The 22,554-nt window shown below is 40.2% G+C and overlaps 1 protein-coding gene across 3 annotated transcripts in view; it reads left to right on the forward strand.

Moving 5' to 3' along the window:
- The window catches only part of si:ch211-1e14.1 (UPF0606 protein KIAA1549), a 260,115-nt gene that overhangs the window by 114,951 nt on the left and 122,610 nt on the right, over positions 1-22,554 (forward strand). For all 3 annotated transcript variants that reach the window (XM_043708964.1, XM_043708966.1, XM_043708965.1), the window contains 2 exons: positions 7,811-7,902; positions 10,942-11,125. In XM_043708964.1, coding sequence (XP_043564899.1) covers positions 7,811-7,902; positions 10,942-11,125 — 276 coding nt within the window. The remainder of the gene's footprint in view (positions 1-7,810; positions 7,903-10,941; positions 11,126-22,554) is intronic.

Consider the following 22,554-nt stretch of genomic DNA (forward strand, 5'->3'; position numbering starts at 1 on the left):
ACCTTCCCCGCACCCCCCAGCCCCACCTCCTTCCCATTTATCTCTCAGCTCCCCAGCCCACAAGCCTCATTCCTGATGAAGGGCTTATGCCCAAAACTTCGATTCTCCTGCTCCTTGGAAACTCCCAACTGCTCTCCTTTTCCAGCACCATAATATCCACAAGGGCTTGTATCAATATACAAGACTGCCATTCAGCATATTGTCAGCCTGTTCAATTTTTCAGCGGATGATGGAGAACATTTTGCAAGGTCTACCTCGGATCGCCATTTATTTAGATGATGTCCTGATAAAGGAACACTAATAAGGAGCACTTCGAGAACTTTGAAATGAATCTCTGTCATTTTTCCAAAGCAGGTATATGTCTGGGAAGGAAAAATGTATGGTGCTGCTCCACCCAAATGATTGACTTGGGCTATAGAGTCCACAAGACCAGGTTAATGCTGTTGGAAGGTAAATTGAAGGTAATCAAAGATAGCTCAGCCCCCATGCCTGCCCAGGAGCTTAGGTCATTTCTAGATATGGTAAATTATTATGGAAAGTTCATACATAACCTGGCATCCATCCTAGCACCATTGCATCATCTGCATAAAAAGGATCAGCCTTGGAAATGTTCTAATAGACTGGCCCAAGCATTCAATGAAATAAAGAAACAGCTATCATCCTTTAACATGTTGGCACACTATGATCTATATCGATGTGTAATGCCTCCCTCTTTGGCACTGGAGTGGTATTCCTTCATAATTGGCCCACTGGCGAAAAACATCTAATAGCTTACGCATCTAGGGCTTCGGCTAATGCAGGGCATAAATTCACACACAGAGAAAGAAAGATTGTCGGTCATATTTGGAGTCAGAAAGTTCCACTGATACTATTAAGGGTGAAAATTTATGATCATCACAGACCACGAATCCCTACTTGGCCTGCTTAAAGAGGATAAGGCAGTGCCTCCCATAGCTCTGGGCCATATTCAGCAGTGGTCTTTGATATTTAGTGCTTATAATTACAAATTAGAACAATGTTCAGGAGGCTGAGTGACAAACGTGGATGAATTGAGCAACTTTCCATTAGCAGAGATCACCACTGGTACCCCCTAATGGAAGAGCCTGTCATGACATTGAATCCTCACAACATTCTATTAGTCACAGCCACCAATATCAGACTTTAGACTTAGAAAGATCCAATTCTTTCCAAATTGAAACAGTTGGTATTAATGGGGGAAACCAAACGTCAATCATAGCAAGGATTAAAACCTTTTTGGGCCCGGAGAGACTAGCTCACAGTCGAGGATAGCATATTGTTATGGGCAGCAAGAGTAATTGTCCTGGTCAAATACTGGCTGAATTCCACCAAGGCCATCCAGGGGTCTCCAAACTGAAGATATTACTGAGGCATTGTACCAGGTAGCTGTGCTTGGATGCAAATATAACTGTGTTGGTGGGATAATGCCCAGAGTGTCAACAAAGGTTACTGCCAGCAGCTTCCCCACATCCATGGGAATGGCTGGGTAAACCTTAGACTCAGTAGTATGTTGACTGTGCAAGTCCTTTCAAATGTTCAGTGTTTTTACTTATTATAGATGCCCACCGATAGTGGTTGGATGTCCATAGAGTCTATTCATCAAACATCAGAGTGACGATAGAAAAATTACGCGCATCTTTTTGTGACGTAGGTAGTCACAGCAATGTTGATCACAGATAATGGCCAGCAGGGACTTCAGTCACTTCTTAAAATAGAATGATATTTGACATTTTAGGGCAGTTCCATATCACCCATTATCTCATGGCCTGGCAGAAAGAATGGTCCAAACTTTGAAGGCTGCAGTTCAGAACAACCTATATAGCCTCACTAGATACCAAGTTGTCATGGTTCTTGTTTGATTATAGGACCACCCCACTTCAACTATGGGGATAGCACCGTCAGAGTTGCTAATGGGTAGACATCCAATGCTGAACCCAAGACTCCACCAAGTAAGCAAGAAATTTTGGTACAGGGGACAAAGTTTGATGCAAGAATTGTGGAAATGGTTCCACGTGTGTAAGAGGTATGATCGACGCAAGATCAAGATCAGTGACTTTTTGGATAGGTTCGACAGTCTTGAATAAACATGTGAACAATTTGAAAGGTGCAAATTCGCAGACTGTTTAGTAGCAAAATCTGCCTTACCCTTCAGAACTTTTGGCAATACTTCTAGAACTCATTGATTCAGCCTCTCCATCAGACATTGTCAAATCTTCTGAGTCAGTGATGGACATGACCGAAGTAGCCATCTTGAAGGTTCTGCATCCAACAAGAAGAATGAAGGTCTACCAAGTGCTCCAGACGCAAGAGGCGAGCTCCACTTCATTACGTGTCCCCTGTGTTTGATTCCGTGTTGGAGGAACCTGACCTAGTCTTAAAAAAGCCCCAGGAGCCTCTCTGTGGAATTGGGCCACTCTGTGTCGGGGGAGGGATGTAATGATTGTAATGAGGTCAACCAACTGGACCTCATGCAATACAAGTTCACTGATTGGACGAAATTAACAGCCTCAGTCAGGGAGACTTGGCTGACATAAAGGATGACTGTCAGGGATATCAAGCCCCTGAATGTCTCTCTCAGTGAGAGACGATGTTAATGTCAAATTATTTGTGAAGGAAGGGTGATTGGTGATGGGATGCTAGCCTCTGAAGAGTTATTTCACTTACGTGTGCAGACTGTGTCCTGGTGTTCATATATATATTCAGTGATTTGAGATGGGATCAAAAATAGTTTTCCATAATTTGCAAATTTGGGAATATTAAGTGGGAATGTGTGTTGTAAAAAAAGTTGTAAAGAAACTTCAGGAGATTTTGAGTGGCTTAATGAATGGGCAAGAGTTTGGCAGATGGAATGGAATGCGGAAAACTGAAGTTTTCCACTTTAGTAGAAGGAATAGAAGTGCAGAATATTTATTAAGTGGTAAGAGGCTGGAAAGTGTAGATGTACAAAAGGACCGAGATGTTCTTGTTGAATTGTCACTAAAGGGTAACATACACGGGCAGTAAACTGTTAGGAAGGCTAATGGAATATTCACCAATATTCAAGAACTTGAATTTCAGGAGTAGTGAATCTTTAGATTAGATTAGATTACAGTGTGGAAACAGGCCCTTTGGCCCAACAAGTCCACACCGACCCGCCGAAGCGAAACCCACCCATACCCCTACATTTACCCCTTACCTAACACTATGGGCAATTCAGTATGGCCAATTCACCTGACCCTGCACATCTTTTGGACTGTGGGAGGAAACCGGAGCACCCGGAGGAAACCCACGCAGACACGGGGAGAACGTGCAAACTCCACACAGTCAGTCGCCTGAGGCGGGAATTGAACCCGGGTCTCTGGCGCTGTGAGGCAGCAGTGCTAACCACTGTGCCACCGTGCCGCCCACTAAAATCAGAATTTCACTATCTGCTGTAGTGGGACTCGAACTCTCATCCCAGATCATCAGCTTCTAGACTACCAACCCACAGACATGACCACTATACCACCACCGCCCAACTTGCATTGTATTGGATAATATTTTAATCTCTTTATCTAGGAAGAACAATTGGCCAAATAAGGCCTGTTTTTGCTAGAGTCTCAAAAGAATAAGAGGTGATCTTGTTGAAATTACAAAATACATAAAGGGCCAGACAGGTAGATGCAAGTAAAATCATTGGGAAATCTAAATCCTGGGGCAAAATTTGAAAATAAGGGGTGCCTTTTAGATCTGAGATGCAATTGTTTTTAACTCATTTGAAATTCTTTACCAAAGAATTGGGTACCAAGGGCTGTGGAAGATCAGTCTTGGAATGTGGTTAACGGAGAGACTGATATATTTCTAATTAGCAATAGTGTATCAGGTCATGGAGCTGGGATGTATAAAATATATTAAATGTAGGCAGCCATGATCACAATGAAAGGTGCAGGCTGACTGGTCTATTCCTGTTCCTATGTTCCTGATGAAGTACAACACTTAAATTTCTACCAATCTTGTTTTCTCGGTTACTCACTTTATTCACTTTGCAGCTGCATATAAAGCGATTAATTATATTGATAGCTGTTTAATAAAAAGTGCTATAAGATTGGGCTTTCCTGAAATTTTTTTTGCATTGAGTGCTCTTTCAGGAATCAAACTAAGGTCTTGTACAATATGTAACGGGGTCTGGTAGATTCAATCGAATGTCTGGTGAATTCTTCAGACAACTATTGCCTGAACCCGGTCTTAAAATTCAGAAAAAGAAAGTTGCCTGTTGTATCGATGAACTGGACTTTATTCAGTGATTTTTTTTTTTCATGATTGATTAATTGATAGCTTTCTAGCCAATTGTAAACAAATAGGTTCTTCTCATTCTGACATGCCAGTTTCAGGAATGGGCCATGTAATAAATGTATAAAGAAGTAAACATCTTTGTGATGCTTACTTTATTCAGGAGATAGGCTTTTCCATCCGTTAAAGCGATTGTCATATCAAAAAGAAAAGAGTGAATCTTTGCAGTGCCTATCCGAAGGTGTGGGATGTTTTGGATTGGATATGTGCTTGGTCACTGCATTACGAATGAACCATTGTGTGTCTTTGCCTGCTCGTTTTCCATGAAAACATAGCTTGACCCAGGATTTCCTACCATGCATCATCTTCCCCGTTTGTGACTCATGTCAGTGATTGTTAATTGAGGCCTCTTCTGGAATACAGTGTCCAGTTCTGTTCGCCCAGTTATTGGGAAGTTATCATCAAGTCGGAGAGGGTTAAGAAGAAATTTACCAGAATGTTGCCAGGTATGGAAGGTTTGCATTACAAAGGAAGGCTGGATATGCTGGGACTTGTTTCACTGGAGCATTTGAGGTTGAGACGTGATCTGATAGAAGTTTCTAAAATATTGAGAGATATAGATAGAGTTAACGGTATTCGTCTTTTCCCTAGGATGAGGGATTTCAAGACTATGGGGCACATTTTTAAGGTGAGAGGAGAGAAATTTAAAAAAGACAGGCAAATGTTTTATACGTAGGGATTCGTGTGTGGAATAAACTTTCTGAAGACGTGGTCAATATAGGTACAGTTACAATGTTAATAAGACATTTGGATAGATACGTGAATAGGAAAGATTTAGAGGGAAGTGGGCGAGGAGCAGGCAGGTGGGACTGGCTTAGTTTGGGATTATGTTCAGCTTGAACTGGTTGGACCTAAGGGTCTGTTTCATGCTGTATGATTCTGACTGGAGGAAGAGATAATCAGTTGCAACCAAGCATCTGTAGATGGAACTGACCTATCACAACAGAAGAAATATGATCCCTACAATATTGGGACAGTAAACTAAGACGATCTAAGACTTCAAGACTGCATTAGAAGTTAGTTTCAGATGTCGAATCCAGCAGTGTTGTGTTTTCCAACATAGTCTCACAAGAATTCCTCAGGAGAATATGTCTTGCAGCTGCAATTACTCTTCTCTCACTACACATTTCCATCAGAGCAGCCAATCATCTTTCAGCCTTTTACCATCTTGCATCTTCGCCTCAGTCACTTTTCACATATGTATGGAGAGAAAGGAAGGGCAATAAGCCAATATGAACACCCAAACTTCTCTTGCAGATGGAAGCACACAGCTTTGTGAGAGGCAATGATCTGCGCGTTGTAGTGGGTGGGGTCGTGAACTAGCCTGTTTTGACAACCATCTTATCAGCTATTGAAGATACACACCAATGTACTCCATTGAGTAGGAAATATTCCTGGAGGCTACAGCGGTCAGCTATGAGACACTGGTGCTTAGACATGTTGAGAGAGTTGCTCTTCTTCCTGTAGACCTCTCTTTTGGGCTGCCTCATAGCTGGAGCTTGTTTTCTTGGTGCAGAGAAAATGGACAATCCATTTGGCTGAGGAGAAAATTGCCAGTACTGTTAGTGGTCGGGGTCGCTGCTTCTTTTGCTCCTCTTCAAATATGCAGAGTTGAGCAATAGAAACTGCTGTCATGCTCTCAAGTCTGGTTGCAAGTAGCTGAAAGTAAGTCAAATGCCAGACAGGCTAAGTGACTTCCAAGAAGTTGACAATCACCTGCAAAACAATGGTTAGCATCCTCTGAGAGAAAAAACTACTTAGCCTCTGATTTGGCTAAGGCTGTTGCTATTCAGTTTAACTGATCAAAAACTTTGCAGATCTCTAGTTTCATTAAAGAAACTCCATATTCAGTTACTCTGGAGAGTTGTTGATGTGTTGGAAACAACGTCCTGGCTTTGAGTTCAGATAATTCAGTTTTGAACGTCGTTATCATTTATCCAACAGCAATGGACGGGTTTTCTCCCATTTTCAGTGCAGCACAGGTGAAATCTGGCAGAGGGTAGGATGATATTAGGATTCTAGTATCACTTAGGTTTGGGCTCATACGGAAAGCTGCGTCTTCCTGTCCGGGACAGTTCCACCCATTATATCTAAACATTACACTGCGTGTACTGTGACCAAAAAAGAAGAAACCAATCCGCGATCTGACAAAGGTAGGAATTCTTTTTTTTCCAGAACCACACAAATTTCTATCTCTAAGTGGAAAGTGTACTGCTAACGAACGTTAACAATCCACTGGAAATAACTGGAACAGATTTATGGCACTACAGTGTCTAATCATATCAAAGATAACCCTTTCAGTAACACAGTTTCTTTTAGTTTTGTAATTTAGCATGGGCCTTGACAATGTTCTATTGGAATTTGGCTTGTATCTAAAATCCGATTCAGGCGCGTGGACTGCTATCAAGTGGCAGTGCTGCAGATTATTATTTCAGAGCAGTATTTTGAGCTACAGCATTTACTATGACGAGGCACAACAACTTCCGAAAGATCATTTTAAAATACAACTAAATGCTTTGCTGGATTAGAGGTGCTGGAAAAGCACAGCAGTTCAGGCAGCATCTGAGGAGCAGTAAAATCGATGTTTGGGCAAAAACCCTAAATGCTTTGCTGGACAAACTTGGCATTTTCTAGGTCAGCAAAATTAGATGAGTAAACTTCCTGATACATATGTATCTTGTGTGAAAAGTGTTTTCTCCCAGGTAGAGTTTGTAAATTCTGTGCTTTCCAAATCATTTCCCATTGTGACCCCAATTCAAATATTGAGCCTTATGACAGCTTGATGGGAAGTGGGGCAGGGAGCAGAAGATCCAATGAGAGGCATGGAATTGGGAGTCAGTCGTGGTTACCTCTCAACCCCAAATTTTAGCTTGCAACTCCATTTGTGATCTCAGCCCTCACTTTTAGGAGTCCTGTCCTAAGATCTTGCAGATAGTTTTCATGATGATGTTATGAGATGGTAAAGTGACAAGCAATGTGATGGTGTGAGCAGATTTCAGTCAATACAAGGAAAAAACAAAAATCGTTCTTCCAAAAATTCAATTGGGTTACTTTTTTGCATTGCTGTATCATTGTCAGAATTGTTTAAGTGAAGCACTGGACCCATTATTGAGATGAACACCTAGGGTTTAAATGGTGTGTATCAACATTCTGTTTTCTGTTCATTTGGATTCTTTTGATTAAGTTAATCATATACTATTTAGAAAATAATTTCCTGTGTAAATACTGCAGATGCCAAAAAATTATTAACTGAACGGTTGTGCATTGGTTTTCTCTTGTCTCTTTACTAAATTTCATGCTTCATTTTGTGGAGTTATTGTTATTTATTTTGAGGATTAGCTTTCTAAAGTTTTGACTGCAGTTGTTGACTTCAGGCAAAGTAATCAGTCCTATCTTATTCATTCATATGTACCATCTGCAGTGTGAATACAGAATGTTGTTGAATGGAGGAACGATACATTAATGCATATATTTTATTCTACAGTGCTCTCCAACAAGGTGACAACACTGCAGGATGTGATCCAATCAATTAAGGATATACTGAGTCAACATTTCAAACGACATGTGGAACTTCAGGTAGCCACAACATATCTCATCTAGACCTTAGGAATTGTTGGTACAATGTGAGTTTAGAGTTCAGGTTCATTGTTTGAACCATATTGTACACTTAAGTAAACTTTAATAACATGCTCATCTCTCGCAGTAAAGAGTGCTCATATCTGTTTTTTTCATTCATTTGTGGGAATTGGGTGTTGCTGGCTGACCAGCATTTATTGCCTGACCCTAATTGCCCTTGAAAAGATGGCGGTGAGCTGTCGTCTTGAACCACTGCAGTCCTCATGCTTTAGCTTGACCCACAATGCCTTCAGCATGCCCTGACTGTTACCAAAGAAAGTGATGGCGAAAGTATGTTTTTAACTATTTCTTTCTGGTTCATTGTGGATGAAGTTAAGCTGGTTTGAACTTTGAACTCGACAAGTAAAATTTTGTCTGACTCGTACCTGGGTCCTCATCGCTGCAGACCTCAGTAGACCCTGTCTCAAATGTATTTGACTCCCTAGGGTCTTCCCAGGCCCTGGTCCTTGCTTTGCCTGATTTCTGTATTGTCCATTTGAGCTCACATCTCTCCCATCCTTCGCTACCTCACCATGACATGCCCCCCTCTCTCTCCCCTTTCCATTGATTCTCGTTCTCCCTTGCACTCCTATCTATCCCTCCTTGTCCAACCCCTATCTCTACTTTTTCTCTCTCTCGGTGCCTCCTCCTGTCTAGCTCTACCCACTTCCACATCTGCCTGCCGTGCCCCATTTACTCTCGCCCCCTCACTCTTGTTATGTGTTGTAACACATCTCTGGAGCAGGTGGGACTTGTACTTGGCCTTATTGTTCAAATGTTCAGAGTTTTCTGTTGAAATTTCTTTTTGTCTAATAATTATGCCAGTGTTAAGTTAGGAAAGCAATTCATTTTTCAGTTTCTGTAGATGCAATCAAAGCTTTGACTTTTTGCCCAATTTTCCACAATTATTTCCTGTTCAGCCTCTACAGTTTTGTTCTACTTAATATAAATAGAAGTATTCCTTCTTCAGGTACACTACAGTACTGTAGTAGTTAAGGATAAAGACAATTTGGACTGTTACTGCTCCTTAGTAGAATTCAAAACTAATTTATTTACAAAAGATAGCTTCCACTTCGTCTGGTAAAACATCACACATTCCAACAACCTTTTGACTAAAGAAATGTTTCCTTACCTCTCTTTTTTGCTAGTGACATTATTAATGATTTACCACTTCTGTCACTCATCCTCCAAACAAAGGAAATGCTCTTTCTTATTGAAGTTCTCTATAATTTCCAAAATTTACTGAGTCTTCTCTTTGCTCCCACGGAAGCCATTCCAGTATCTTGATTCTCCTTATGGTACAAGTTTCCCATCTTGTTGAATTTATGCTGAAACCACTTTTGTCTTAATGTTCTCTTATATTGCAGCAACCAAAATTGTAGATGGTACAATTGTTTAACTACTTTTTTAATCAATTGATCTTCATTCTTTTGCTTTAAACACTTGGAGGCAAAAGTTAAATGCAGTTAGTCTTCTGTGGCTTTGCAGTGCTTCTGCAGGGAACTTTCTGTTTAAAGACCTAGATTTCTTTGCTAATCCCAGCATCTTTTGGTATTTCACTTATAAAATTGAGCGTGTATTCATTTTTGTATGAAATTCTTTGTCTGGCCTTTCAGTTCACTCTCTGTGCTTCGAGAGGCTGTACCACACCATTAACAGAATTTGCAGAAGTTCCTTGATATAGATTTCAGTGGTTCAAAAAGAAAGGTGATGTTATGCCAAAGGAGTAGAAGGAAAATCAAAATGTGACCTTGCCAAAAGTGTTTGCATTTGAATAAATAATCAAAAAATTAAGATGCTCACCCTATCCTGAATGCAAGTCTAAGTCTTTTGTATACAGGTTGTTCTCCTATAATGCGGTAGTTGTGTTCCCATGCAACACCATGTTTACAAAATCGCACAATATAAATAATGGGGTCTATTGGAAAAACAGGGTTGGGGCAAACCACCAAAAATATCAGGAAAAGTCAAAACAAAAATAGTAGTTGGCCTAATACAAATAATAGTGCACTCTAAATAAATCTTTAAATCATATATTTTGATGAAATAATATAGTAAATTTAATACTTTAACACGAAGATCAGTGATTACAGCATTGTGCCTTTCATGAAGCTCTTCAACAGAAAGCGCACAAGCCAGCTGACCATGTGATGCCGATGCGGAAGTCCAGTTCTCATCAAGATTCTCCCCCAGTTTGAAATAAAGTTCCTCCTTAATGTAGACTACAATTCCCAATTTCAAGCTATGTTTCAAGGCTTGCAGAGCTGACTGCATTCCTGTTTTAGCTGAACACACTGAATTTGTATTTTGCAGACAAAGACTCTGAGGTTGGGTTTTGCTGTCCAGCTAGTGCCAGGGATGGAATCACAGGAGTTCGCCTTATTAAAAAAAGGTCCGCAATTTGCAAGTTGTATTACAATCAAATCCTGTTTAATGAACGTGTATTATAGGAGAACTACCTGTACCAAGAACAGCACAGAACATTGGAATAAACCCTATCCAAATCGAGCACCATCCTTTTCCTCCAATTCTATTTAGAAATTCAATAGCAGTTATTTGAAGAAGAGCTGGTAATGCACCCAAATGTTGTGATCAAAATAATTCACTAGTCACCAGAATCTCGCGGTGATGAATGGGCTCTTACTGTGCACAAAATGGTGGTTGTTATTATACAGGGTTTGGAACCCTTCGGAATACGTGGCATGATAAGATACTCCTTTTTAAGTCTGTTGTGTGAAAGATCAGTGCTATATACATGACCTCAACGCATATCTCATAATATTACCTTCAATTATTTCTTAAGTTCAGAAATGCTATCCATCTGAAAGGTTGATTCTGATTCTATGTGCCATTTCATAGTTACATACTGTAGAATTTGTGCTGTGAAGTATTATTTTATCAAGGCATGCTTTTCAGATTCTAAATCTATTATTGAAATTAAACTTTTAGAAGCTAATTACTTGTTATTTATTGTACTGCGTTGTGTCTTTTCTTGTCCAGTTCCAGGTTCTCCAATCAAAACAAGAGCTCACGTTCATGGTGACTGCCGGCTCTGTTGTTTTCTCTGGACCAGCTGTGCTTAATTCTCTCACTCAAACCGCACTTGTTAGTGGCAACGCCCCAATCATCCTTTCCCTCCAGCCAGCCCTGGCTGTGCCAGACCATCAGGCTCAGGTTAAAATTGGTGAGAGCATAAAATACATTGACTGATACAGTGGCAAACTGTTAGTGCTCAGATAGTATAACTACTTCAAACTTTTTAACATCTGCATTCAGTCCAAAAATTATCACATTAAACTGTCAGGTGAATGACATATATTGGAGAATGTTTTACAAGTAAAAGAGATAATGGAGCTCTCTTAGCTGAAACCACTGATTCTAGCTTCCAGTCCCTGTCTGTATGGAGTTTGCACAACTATGTTGGCCTGAACACTCCTGAATTAGGCAGAAAAGATCGTAACCAGAATCTCAGTCCAGATGTTATCTAATTATGGTTTTGTACAGGGAAGGTCATGTCTTACCAACTTAATAGAGTTCTTTGAGGAAGTGACAAAGTTGATTGATGAGGGAAGGGCTGTAGATGTCATATGGATGGACTTCAGTAAAGCGTTTGATAAGGTTCCCCATGGTAGGCTGATGGAGAAAGTGAAGTTGCATAGAGTCCAGGGGTGTAGTAGCTAGATGGATAGAGAACTGGCTGGGCAACAAGAGACAGTAGTAATGGAAGGGGGTTTCTCAAAATGGAGAACTGTGACAAATGGTGATCCACAGGGATCCGTGCTGGGACCACTGTTTATAATATGCATAAATGATCTGGAGGAAGGTATAGGTGATCTGATTAGCAAGTTTTCAGATGACACTAAAATTGGCAGAGGAGCAGATAATGAGGGGGACTGTCAGAGAATGCAGTAGAATATAGATAGATTGGGGAGTTGGGTGGAGAAATGGCAGATGAAGTTCATTCTGGGCAAATGCGAATGATACATTTGCATCAGGAAGAAGGGCGTATGCTCGAACCATCGATTCTCCTGCTCCTTAGATGCTGCCTGACCTGCTGCGCTTTTCCCGCAACACATTTTTCAGCTCTGATCTCCAGCATCTGCAGTCCTCACTTTCTCCGTACAGAGAGACCTATGTGTTCAAGTCTACTGTACCCTGAAGGTGACAACACATGTCAATAGAGTGGGGTTTTTTATATAGATATTTTTATTAGAAATTTAACATTTTTACAAGTTTACAAAAATAAACAAAACTCTCAAATACAAACATTGATATACAATTAAATCAAATATACAATAGCCAAAATTTAACAAAAGAAAAAAAATACCAAAAATGAAAAAAAAAACAAAACTCAACTGCCTACTAATCTAACCTACAACTAACCAGAGTGTATATTTAAGTCTCTTACATGCTCGGAATGTGTTAACATCAAATGTAATAAAACCCGTATTCGTGCGGGATTCCTCTCCTAAGGGGCCCCGGACCAGCCAGGTTTGTAATCTCAATTAAATAAAAGCCCTTGTTAGGATAGCCGAAATATCTGTATTTATGTAATTCAAGAAGGGCTGCCATATTTTATAAAATAATTCGGTCTTTCGGTGCACCATATTTGTAAGGAAGTCAAGGGGAATACATTCCATAATTAGTCTGTGCCAATTTGAAAGTCCAGGGGGACCCTCAGCCGCCCAGTTCACCAAAATATTTTTCCTTGCACAGAAAGAAAGAATAGAAAATAGTCTCTTCCCGTACGTGTCCAAGGAGGGAAAGTTCGAAAACCCAAGAGGAGAGATACGGGGTCCACTTTAATTTCCGTTCCTAAAATGTCTGTCAGGGTACTTGCGACTTTAGTCCAATATCTACGGATCTTATGACAGGTCCATAAGCAATGTACAAGAGTGCCCACCTCTATTTTGCATTTAGGACACATTGGAGATGCTCCTGCCTTAAATTTTGCCAATCGAACCGGTGCTATATGGGACCTATGAAGTATCTTCAGCTGGATAGCCTGGGTTCTGTTACAAATAGTAATTCTTCTAGCATTTTCCCAGATATCATCCCACGTTTCTGTGGAGATTTCTAGTCCCAGATCCTGATCCCATGTTTTAAGCAGATAATCCATATCTCCCGATACTTCATCATGTAGTAAATGATAAATATTACTGACGGAAGATACCCCCACTGGTCATAGGACACTACATTCTCTATCGGATTTACAAAGACTATCTAATAACGTAGTCTTCTTCTGTATAAAATCTCGAATTTGGAAGTATCGAAAGAGGTCTCCATTGGGTAATCCGAATTTCTGACGCAGCTATCCGAAAGACATCAGGACCCCATTTTTAAATAAACCCCCGAGACATGAGATACCCCTGGATCTCCAGAGTTTAAAAGTGGCATCTGTTAACCCCGGTTGGAATCCCCATGCTCCCACTATCGGTGCATAGGGGGATGTTTTATGTGAATTACCCTCATTTTGCCGCATTATATTCCAAGCCTTGATTGTATTCAGTATTATAGGGTTTTTACAGTGATCTGTAATGATCTTCCTCTTGTCTGAGAATAAAAGGTTAATAAGTGGGTATTTTACTTGACAAGCCTCGATGTCCAACCAGATTGATTGTGGATCAGACAAGACCCAATCAGCTATGTAACTTAATAGGGAACTTAATTGATATTTCCTAAAATCTGGGAAGTCCAATCCACCCCTTGCCTGTGGAAGCTGTAGCTTCTTCAGCTTAATGAGGGGCCGCCTATAATTCCAGATAAAGGAACTCAGCCAGCCGTATAATTTACATAAAGCTGTCCTCGGCAGCATCACCGGAAGCATTCTCATAGGATATAGGAGACGGGGCAGGATATTCATTTTGATTAATGCTATTCTACCCAGCCAGGAAATTGGCAGGTCTCCCCATCGCTGGAGGTCCTGCCTTATCCTTTCCAATAAATACACAAAATTAGCCTTATACAACTGACCAAATACTAGAGTAATAAAAATGCCTAAATATAAGAAACCCTCCAGGGACCAGCGAAAGGGAAAAAGGGAACCGTCCGCTAAGCGGGGTATCACAGGAAATTGGAAGGTCTCCCCATCGCTGGAGGTCCTGCCTTATCCTTTCCAGTAAATGCACAAAATTAGCCTTATACAACTGACCAAATACTGGAGTAATAAAAATGCCTAAATATAAGAAGCCCTGCAGGGACCAACGAAAGGGAAAACAGGATCTGTCCACTAAGTGGGGTGTCATAGCAAGGCCACCCATTGGCACACCCTCCGATTTTGAAAAATTAATTTTATAGCCTGAGAATGCGCTAAATGTATTAATAACTTGGATTAGGCGAGGTACAGACATCAGAGGATTACTGAGGAATAGAAGGACATCATCTGCATAAAGGGTAATTTTATGTTTTCCTGTACCAATCCTCGGGGCCGTTATGTTAGGATCAGTTCGTATAGCTTCTGCTAGTGATTCAATTATTAGCGTAAATAACAATGGCGAGATCCATTGGTAACCACAACTGCTTTGGGATCACTATACAATGTTGAGACCCATTTGGTAAACACCTGTCCAACGCCAAACCTTTCCAATGTGTAAAACAAATATGACCATTCAACCCTATCAAATGCCTTTTCCGCGTCTAATGAAACTACTACTCCTGGTATCTTTCCCTGATGACAGACTTGAATCATATTCAAAACCCTTCTAATATTATTGGATGATATACAGCCCTTAATAAACCCCGTCTGATCCTCCTTTATAATATGTGGCAGTACCCTTTCTAGTCTCAGTGCTAACGTTTTAGAAAGGATTTTAAAATCTACATTTAGCAAGGATATTGGTCTGTATGACGTACAATCTTCTGGATCCTTTCCTTTTTTAAGGATAAGAGAGATAGTTGCCTCTTTCAGCGAAGGTGGGAGACAGCCCTGAGTATATGCATAGTTATACATGTCCATAAATGGACCAGCCAATATTTCTGTAAATTCTTTATAGAATTCAGCTTGAAAACCATCTGGGCCCGGTGTCTTACCGCTCTGAAGTTGCTTAATTGCATCAAGTATTTCTTGGACTGTTAGAGGAGCATTTAGGACCGATACCTGTTCCGGAGTTAGGCCCGGAAAGGTCAAATTTTTAAGAAATGACTGCATCCCCCTAGTCCTGTCTTCACAATCCTGCGATTTATAGAATAAATTCTCGAAAGATCGCATTAATCTTTTTATGATCATGAGTCAAAATACCCGTACTTTCCTTGATAGACGTAATAGTCTGAGAAGCCTTTTTTTTCTTTGCAAGAAATGCTAAGTATCTACCCGGTTTGTCGCCATATTCCAATAGAGTGGTGAAGAAGGCATACGGCATGCTTTCCTCCATTGGACGGGGTATTGAGTACAAGTGTTGGCACATCATGTTACAGTTGTGTAAGACTTTGGTTCGGCAACATTTGGAATACTGCATACAATTCTGGTCGCCACATTACCAAAAGGATGTTGATGCTTTGTAGAGGGTGCAGAGGACGTTGCCTGGTATGGAGGGCACTAGCTATGAAGAGAGGTTGAGTAGATTAAGATTATTTTGATCTGAACGACAGAGGTTGAGGGGGAACCTGGTTGAGGTCTACAGAATTATGAGCGGTAAAGACAGGGTGGACAGCAAGAAGCTTTTTCCCAAAGTGGGGGACTCCGTTACTAGGGGTCACGAGTTCAAGATGGAAAAAGTTTAAGGGAAATACACATGGCAAATTCTTTGCGCAGAGGGTGGTGGGTATCTGAAATGTGTTGTCAGCGGAGGCGATAGAGATGGGCATGATAGCATCATTTAAGATGTATCTAGACAGATACATGAATGGGCAGAGAGCAAAGAGATACAGATCCTTGGAAAATAGGTGACAGGTTTAGATAGAGGATCTGGATCAGCATAGGCTTGGAGGGCCGAAGGGCCTGTTCCTGTCCTGTAATTTTTGTTTTAAATCAGTGAGATCACCTGTCATTTTAGAACAACTGTTTTATCCAAATAAGCAAATAAATCAGAATACTGCAAAGGCAAGAAATTTGAAATAAAAGCAGAAAGGTTTTCCAGTATTCTTGAAGAGAGAAACAAAACTTCAGAACTTCAAAGAAGAGTCGTACTGGACTTGAAATGTTGCCTCAGTTTTTCTCTCCTCAAAATGCTGCCAGACCAAAGATGTGCACGTCAGGTGAATTGGCAATGCTAAATTGCACTGTAGTGTTAGGTAAAGGGGTAAATGTAGGGGAATGGGTGGGTTACGCTTCGGCGGGTCGGTGTGGACTTGTTGGGCCGAAGGGCCTGTTTCCACACTGTAAGTAATCTAATCTAATCTAAACTGAGTTTCTCTAGCATTTTCTGTTTATAACTAAATTAGTCAGCTTTGGCTGATTGGTGGCATTTTTCCTTTGAATTAGGAAGTTGTGGGTTCAAGTCCACTTATCTATCAAAAATGGATATATACACCAGCTTTGAAAAAGTAAATCATTCTCAGGATCTTTGCAGGTGTATGAGCAAACAAAATCTAACACCAAGCCACACAAGTCAGTCATAAAAAAGGGAGCAAAAACTTGGCCAAAGTGGAAATTTTTAAGGAGTGACTTGGGGAATGGAAAGGGGAATGGAAAGAAGGGAGATTTAGGTAGCAATTCCAGTCGGGCCTCAGGAATTGCAAGGATAGCAAATGTAACAATACAATTATGTGGTTCACAGAAGGCTGAAATCAGAGAGCACATTGCAAGAATGTAAGAAAGGATCAAAATGTAAGGATACAGAGTCAATCACTTAGGACTTAGATGTGGAGAAATTTCTTGACCCCCAGAGTTGTCAACCTGTGGAATTCACTATCACGGAAAGCATTCAAGGCCATAACATTATCTGATTTAAAGAGGGAGTTGGATATAGGACCTGGGGCTAAAGGATCAAAAATGATGGGATGAAGGCTGTCGATGATCAGCTATAATCTATCATGAATGGCCTCCTCCGATTCCTATTTTCAATTGCAAATAGAGACAGGAATAGATCACATGGCCCATCGAGCCTGTTCTGTCACTCAGTACAATCATGACCAGTTTTGGGCTTCAATTCCAGTTTTGGGCCATTCCCTAAAGCCCTTGATTCCCTCAGAGATCAAAAATTCATCTTTCCCAACCATAAGTACATTCATTGAGGAAGCATGCAAAATCTTATGGAATGGAGAATTCCAATGATTCACAACTCTTTGAGTGAAACATTTTCTGCTCGTCTCAGTCCTAAAAGATTGGACCTTTTATAGTATGCTACTTTGTTTTACTGCTGAAAGAGGTTATACATATGGAAAGAAGGGAGATTATATGTAGGAAAGCAAAAAGACCATGAAGGGATGTACAACAAATGTGCAAATTGTAAAATAGCTGTTTTTCAGACTGGGAGTCAGTAAATTGGAACAGTGAACTGATGGGTCATTGGGATTGCTGAAAGTAAAGATAAGGCAGTTAAGTTTAGAATGATTTCCAGTATTTGGAGGCTGACTTGAAAAACATTAGAATAGGCAGGCCTGGCAGTTACTTAACTGCAGTGCTGTCAGAGAGCCATACTTTGGATTAGGTGTTAAACGTGCACTTATCCTCATTAATGTCACTGAAATTGTTTATCTGTTGAACAGGATCTTATCATGAGCAACTTGTTACATCGCTTGTATGGTTATAATAACTACACATCAGAAATATTTAGTCGGTTTGAAATAATCCAAGGTTGTGAATATCATTTCGTAAATGGCAGTCTCTTTTCCTTTCTTTCTATTTGGTAATAGGATACAGTGGCTCAGTGGTTAGCACTGCTGCCTCACGTACCAGGGACCTGGGTTCAATTCCAGCCTCCGGCGACTGTGTGGAGTTGGCACATTCTCCCCGTGTCTGCGTGGGTTTCCTCCAGATGTTCCAGTTTCCTCCCACAATCCAAAGATGTACAGGTTAGGTGAATTGGCTGTGCCAAGTTGTCCTGTAGTGTTCAGGGATGTGTAGGTTAGGTGCATTAGGTGTTGGGTCATGAATCTGGGTGGGTTACTCTTTGGATGGATCGTGTGGACTTGTTGGGCCAAAAAGCCTGTTACCACACTGTAAGGATTCTATTCTGAGGACCAAATTTGAAAGAAATACTGCCATTGCTCACATACCTTGCTGACTCTGTCTTTCATCATCTGTAAACATGATGTGCAGGTGCTGGTGTTGGACTGGGATGGACAAAGTTAAGAATCACACAACATCACGTTTTAGTCCATCAGATTTATTTGAAAGTACAGGCTTTCAGACCTTTGTCAGGTAGCTCGTGGGGCAGGTACATCGGGCACAGAATTTATAAGTGAAAGATCAAAGTGTCATACAACTGATGCGATGTATGAGGCAAACCTGGATGGTTGTTAAGTCTTTGCTCACTTAGAATAACATGCAGGTTTCGATTAATTAATATATAAATTCCTGAATTTCTTTTAAGCCACAGCCCTGATATCTCTTAATCTTTTACTTATAAATTCTGTCTCTTGTGTATCTGCCCTGCTAGCTACCTGACAAAGGAACAACACTCCGAAAGTTTGTACTTTCAAATAAACCTGTTGGACTATAACCTGGTGGTGTGTGATTTTTAACATCATCTGTAAAGGATGATGTTCCAGGTGAGAAACTAAGGAATGAGAAGTTTTCTTTACTTGGCAGATTTCTGACTTTCAGTTCTCAGAAATTTGAAATTTCCATTTTTATTTTAAGTATCTGTCCCGATATTACTTTTGGAGTTTAAACACTTACCACAGCTCTAAAGCAAGTGAGAGCAAGAACTGATAGTTGGGTTGTGAATGGAGAAGCAACCAGCGTAAAAGAGGCAGGGGTAATGCTCAGCATGGACAGGTTGGACTGAAGGGTGTGTTTCTGTGCTGTACATCTCTATGACTCTGTTATTCTATAACTCCACCAATCTCTGTCCCTCCCGTACTAGCTGCTTCAAATCCTCCAGCTGTAGGCTCCTTCTCTCCTGATCTTGCTGCTTTGGAGACAGAATCTATAATTAGGGGAGGAGCAGGTGAACCTATTATTGGAGGAATCAAGCCTTTAAGGAAGGAGAAATGAGAGGTGGCCAGCAATGTTGTTCTTCCTGCCAATTATTAGATTAAATTAGATTCCCTACAGTGTGGAAACAGGCCCTTCGGCCCAAAAAGTCCACACCAACCCTCTGAAGAGTAACCCACCCAGACCCATTTCCCTCTGACTAATGCACCTAACACTATGGGCAATTTAGCATGGCCAATTCACCTGGCCTGCACATCTTTGGACTGTGGGAGGAAACCAGAGCACCCAGAGCAAACCCATGCAGACATGGGGAGAATATGCAAACAGATAGTCCCCTGAGGCAGCACTGCTAACCACTGAGCCACCGTGCAGCTTGGTAGCTATTGTCTAAAGATAAATTTTGAACACACATCTCGGAGAAGGAAACTTGGAAAACCAGTAGTCCATCCTCCATTTAGGGTCATAAACCTTGTTGAGATTTTTCTTCTGGGGATTATTTGTCAGCTGTTATGGAGCTTTTGAGTCTCATTCATCAGTTGACATGAAGACTGAGCCTCAGTTGCTTCTCCCCCTCCCCTATCGCTAAATAATTGTCTGAGGATTTTGTCCACTTTCTGATGTTGGGGGTGGATCATTCTTGTCAACATGCATGGCAGTCTGTGAGAATATAATCAGCATATTTGGTGGGACTTCCTGATCACCACCTTTAGCAGCGCTTCCATATCATGGAGGATTGTCAATTAACCATCTGCTTGATTGCTGCCATTTGCACACTCAAGAACAAGGAAAGGAAAGGTGTTTCTTGCATACACTATCACTTCAATCAGATCTTCACTGTTCAGTTTATTAATTATGCATTTTTATGTCTGCTTGCATTCTTTCTCTACCTCTCTGAGCCAGGTTTGCATCTTTGAAGTGGGGAATATGAATTGGGAAAATTCTCAGCTTCATGTATCTATCTTCCACCCAGGCAAATACCTCATCCAGAGATGTGATTTTCATTGCTAGGCTGGTGCCTGTTAATGTCAGACCAGCTGACCCTGTAGGTATTCTGCAGAAAGGGTTCAGACCTAGATGCAGCTACAGGCTGTGGAGGTGGGTTGTTTTGAAAGAAGGAATGGCCTGCCTCAGTGCTATAAGGCCAGTGTTGTTTTTTCATCTGTAAAGCTTCTAAGTAAGAAGAGTTTGATTAGTATTCTTCAAGAAGATGATTTTGGCGATCAAAATTGTGAAAGGTTCATGACGGCAGATTCAGAAAGAAATCGTAAAAGAAATGTTCTCAACTGTCCAAGGGAAACGAACTAAAGCATAACCCTTTAGTTAGGATTTGAACAGCTGATATAGAAGTGATATTTCTGAAATTGAATTGTAATAGATAATATTTGGAAATAGGTTGAAATTTTATTTGAATGTTTGTGTTTAGATCTTTCTAATGGTAGCATATATGTCTCGCCTTTTTCTGTGATAAACTTATGCTCTGTTGTTAATGGATATCTGTAGCCTCCTGGCAATATGTTTTAGTGATTAACCAATTACAAAGATAAATATATGATCCAGCGAATCAAATTTCATTCTGGGTTGTGACTTATCCAGTATTATCATCAGCCAACATCATATTAACTGCTTCAAAGGAATTCGGAGTTGGTGGAAAAACTGGTGAGAAAATGAAAAGAGGAAGAATCTACCCTGAAGAAGATGCCCAAGACCAAACGTATCATGAGAACAGGGACTGTCCTGATCTTAACAAATATGTATTGGAATCGGTCCCCTCAGATTGTCAGAATGGTTACACCAGAAATGTGGCATATATGTGTACACTTAAGTGGAGCAAAGCATGTCCTATTCCAACAAAAAAATTCAGAAAAACAGTTCCTTGGTATATTGGTATTGAGGAAAGAATACATTCAATGCTGTGGAGATCAGCTCAAACTATCAAAAGACTTTGTTGCAAAATGTACCAATTTCCAACAATTTATCGTCAGATGGCAGCAAAACATGAGTACCTATTATCGCATTGACAACCTGGATGAAATGATCATTATATCCTGATATCCCCAGCAAAGGAGTTGTGGAGTCAACAAGTTTGAAAATGGTTCTTATGAAAACTGCAGGCAAGAGGACAAATCCACAGTGGTACTCATCTTCATGTCTGATGGAATAAAATTAAATCCTATGGTAATTTTCTGACTTCATACAGCTTCCTGCAGGAATTTTTATATCTGTCCATGAAGATGGTTGGAAGGATGAGGACGCAATAATCTGCATAATTCATGCTGTTGGAATTGGTACTCTGGTGGCCTGTGCAAATAACTCAATTTCTTAGTAGCCAACAAGATCAAGAGGAAGCTATGAAGAAATAACATGCAATTTAGAGTTATACGACAGGATCTAACATCTGTAGTTTAACTTTTTGACATGTCACAACAAGCTAATCAGGAGTCATGTTCATATCAAATGGAAGAAGTGATTGGTTGACAGAAAAAAAACTTCATAAAGAATGGTATCCTGCTTGCTATTTTGTGGTTTTGAAATTATAGGAGACTGTTGATAGAGAAACTGTCATCAGTTTGCTTTCAGATTTGTTGCTTGTGGATCAAGATTGTGGAGAGAGGATTCTAAAAATGAAAATACGAAATCTAATCCTGAGTTAGATCCTTGATAATAACACCATTGCCAAGGTTACTTTTGAACCCTGTGTTGGACGATGAGCAAGTGAACTTTGAATATTTTTAAATTTTAATGATTGTGGTTCAAATTATTCTTTTTGAATGATTTAATTAATTTAAATACGGATTTAATTTGAATTGCTGGTGTTATCTTTCTTTTCACATTAAGATTGCAACTATCAAAACACATTATAACCTATATGTCTACTCCATATTTGAAATAACCTTTCAAATCTTTGAAGGTTGACTCAAACATTTTAATATAAGCAAATGTTTCATACCTTATTGTTTTTAATCTTTACTGTCTCATCCATCTCTCTTTCAATTCCATTTCTATTTAGTTTTCTGTACACGATCAAAAGCTAATTGTTATTTCTTGGTTTAGACTTGTCTTTTCAGTGCGGATTCCTCGATATGATTGGTTGAAGAATTTTGTAATTTCTTATCCTGCTGACATGCCATGTGGTGGGCATCACTGGGGATCCAATAAGAATAGGACTCAAAAATGTATTGTAAACTTTCTAGGCTGTTGTCAACGAGGTGAAAGTGCTGTTTCTTTGCTACTGGCTACAGAATCTGAGGCACTGTCCCTTTCCAATTTATTAGCAAACTCCTCAAAAAGTAATCAATTGGATTAATGAGACATGATGTTGGTCAGTTTGACACAACATTACCATTGTAACTGACCCTGATCAGCTCAGTGGTGTAATCGAATGTTCATTATTAATGCCTTCTATTATAAGGAACCATGTATATTTCATTTTTGGATTATAAACTGGAATGGAAGTCTGATACTGCTGTATAGCTGAATACCAGGGGAGTTTTGCAACTTGGGAAAATCAAGTATACATTTTTAGCTATGCAAGGTAGTGTTACTTTTTGAAGCAATGAGGGGTTATTTTGAGTTCA

This window comes from Chiloscyllium plagiosum, chromosome 19 (assembly GCF_004010195.1).
Source record: "Chiloscyllium plagiosum isolate BGI_BamShark_2017 chromosome 19, ASM401019v2, whole genome shotgun sequence".
NCBI classification, from domain to species: Eukaryota; Metazoa; Chordata; class Chondrichthyes; order Orectolobiformes; family Hemiscylliidae; genus Chiloscyllium; species Chiloscyllium plagiosum.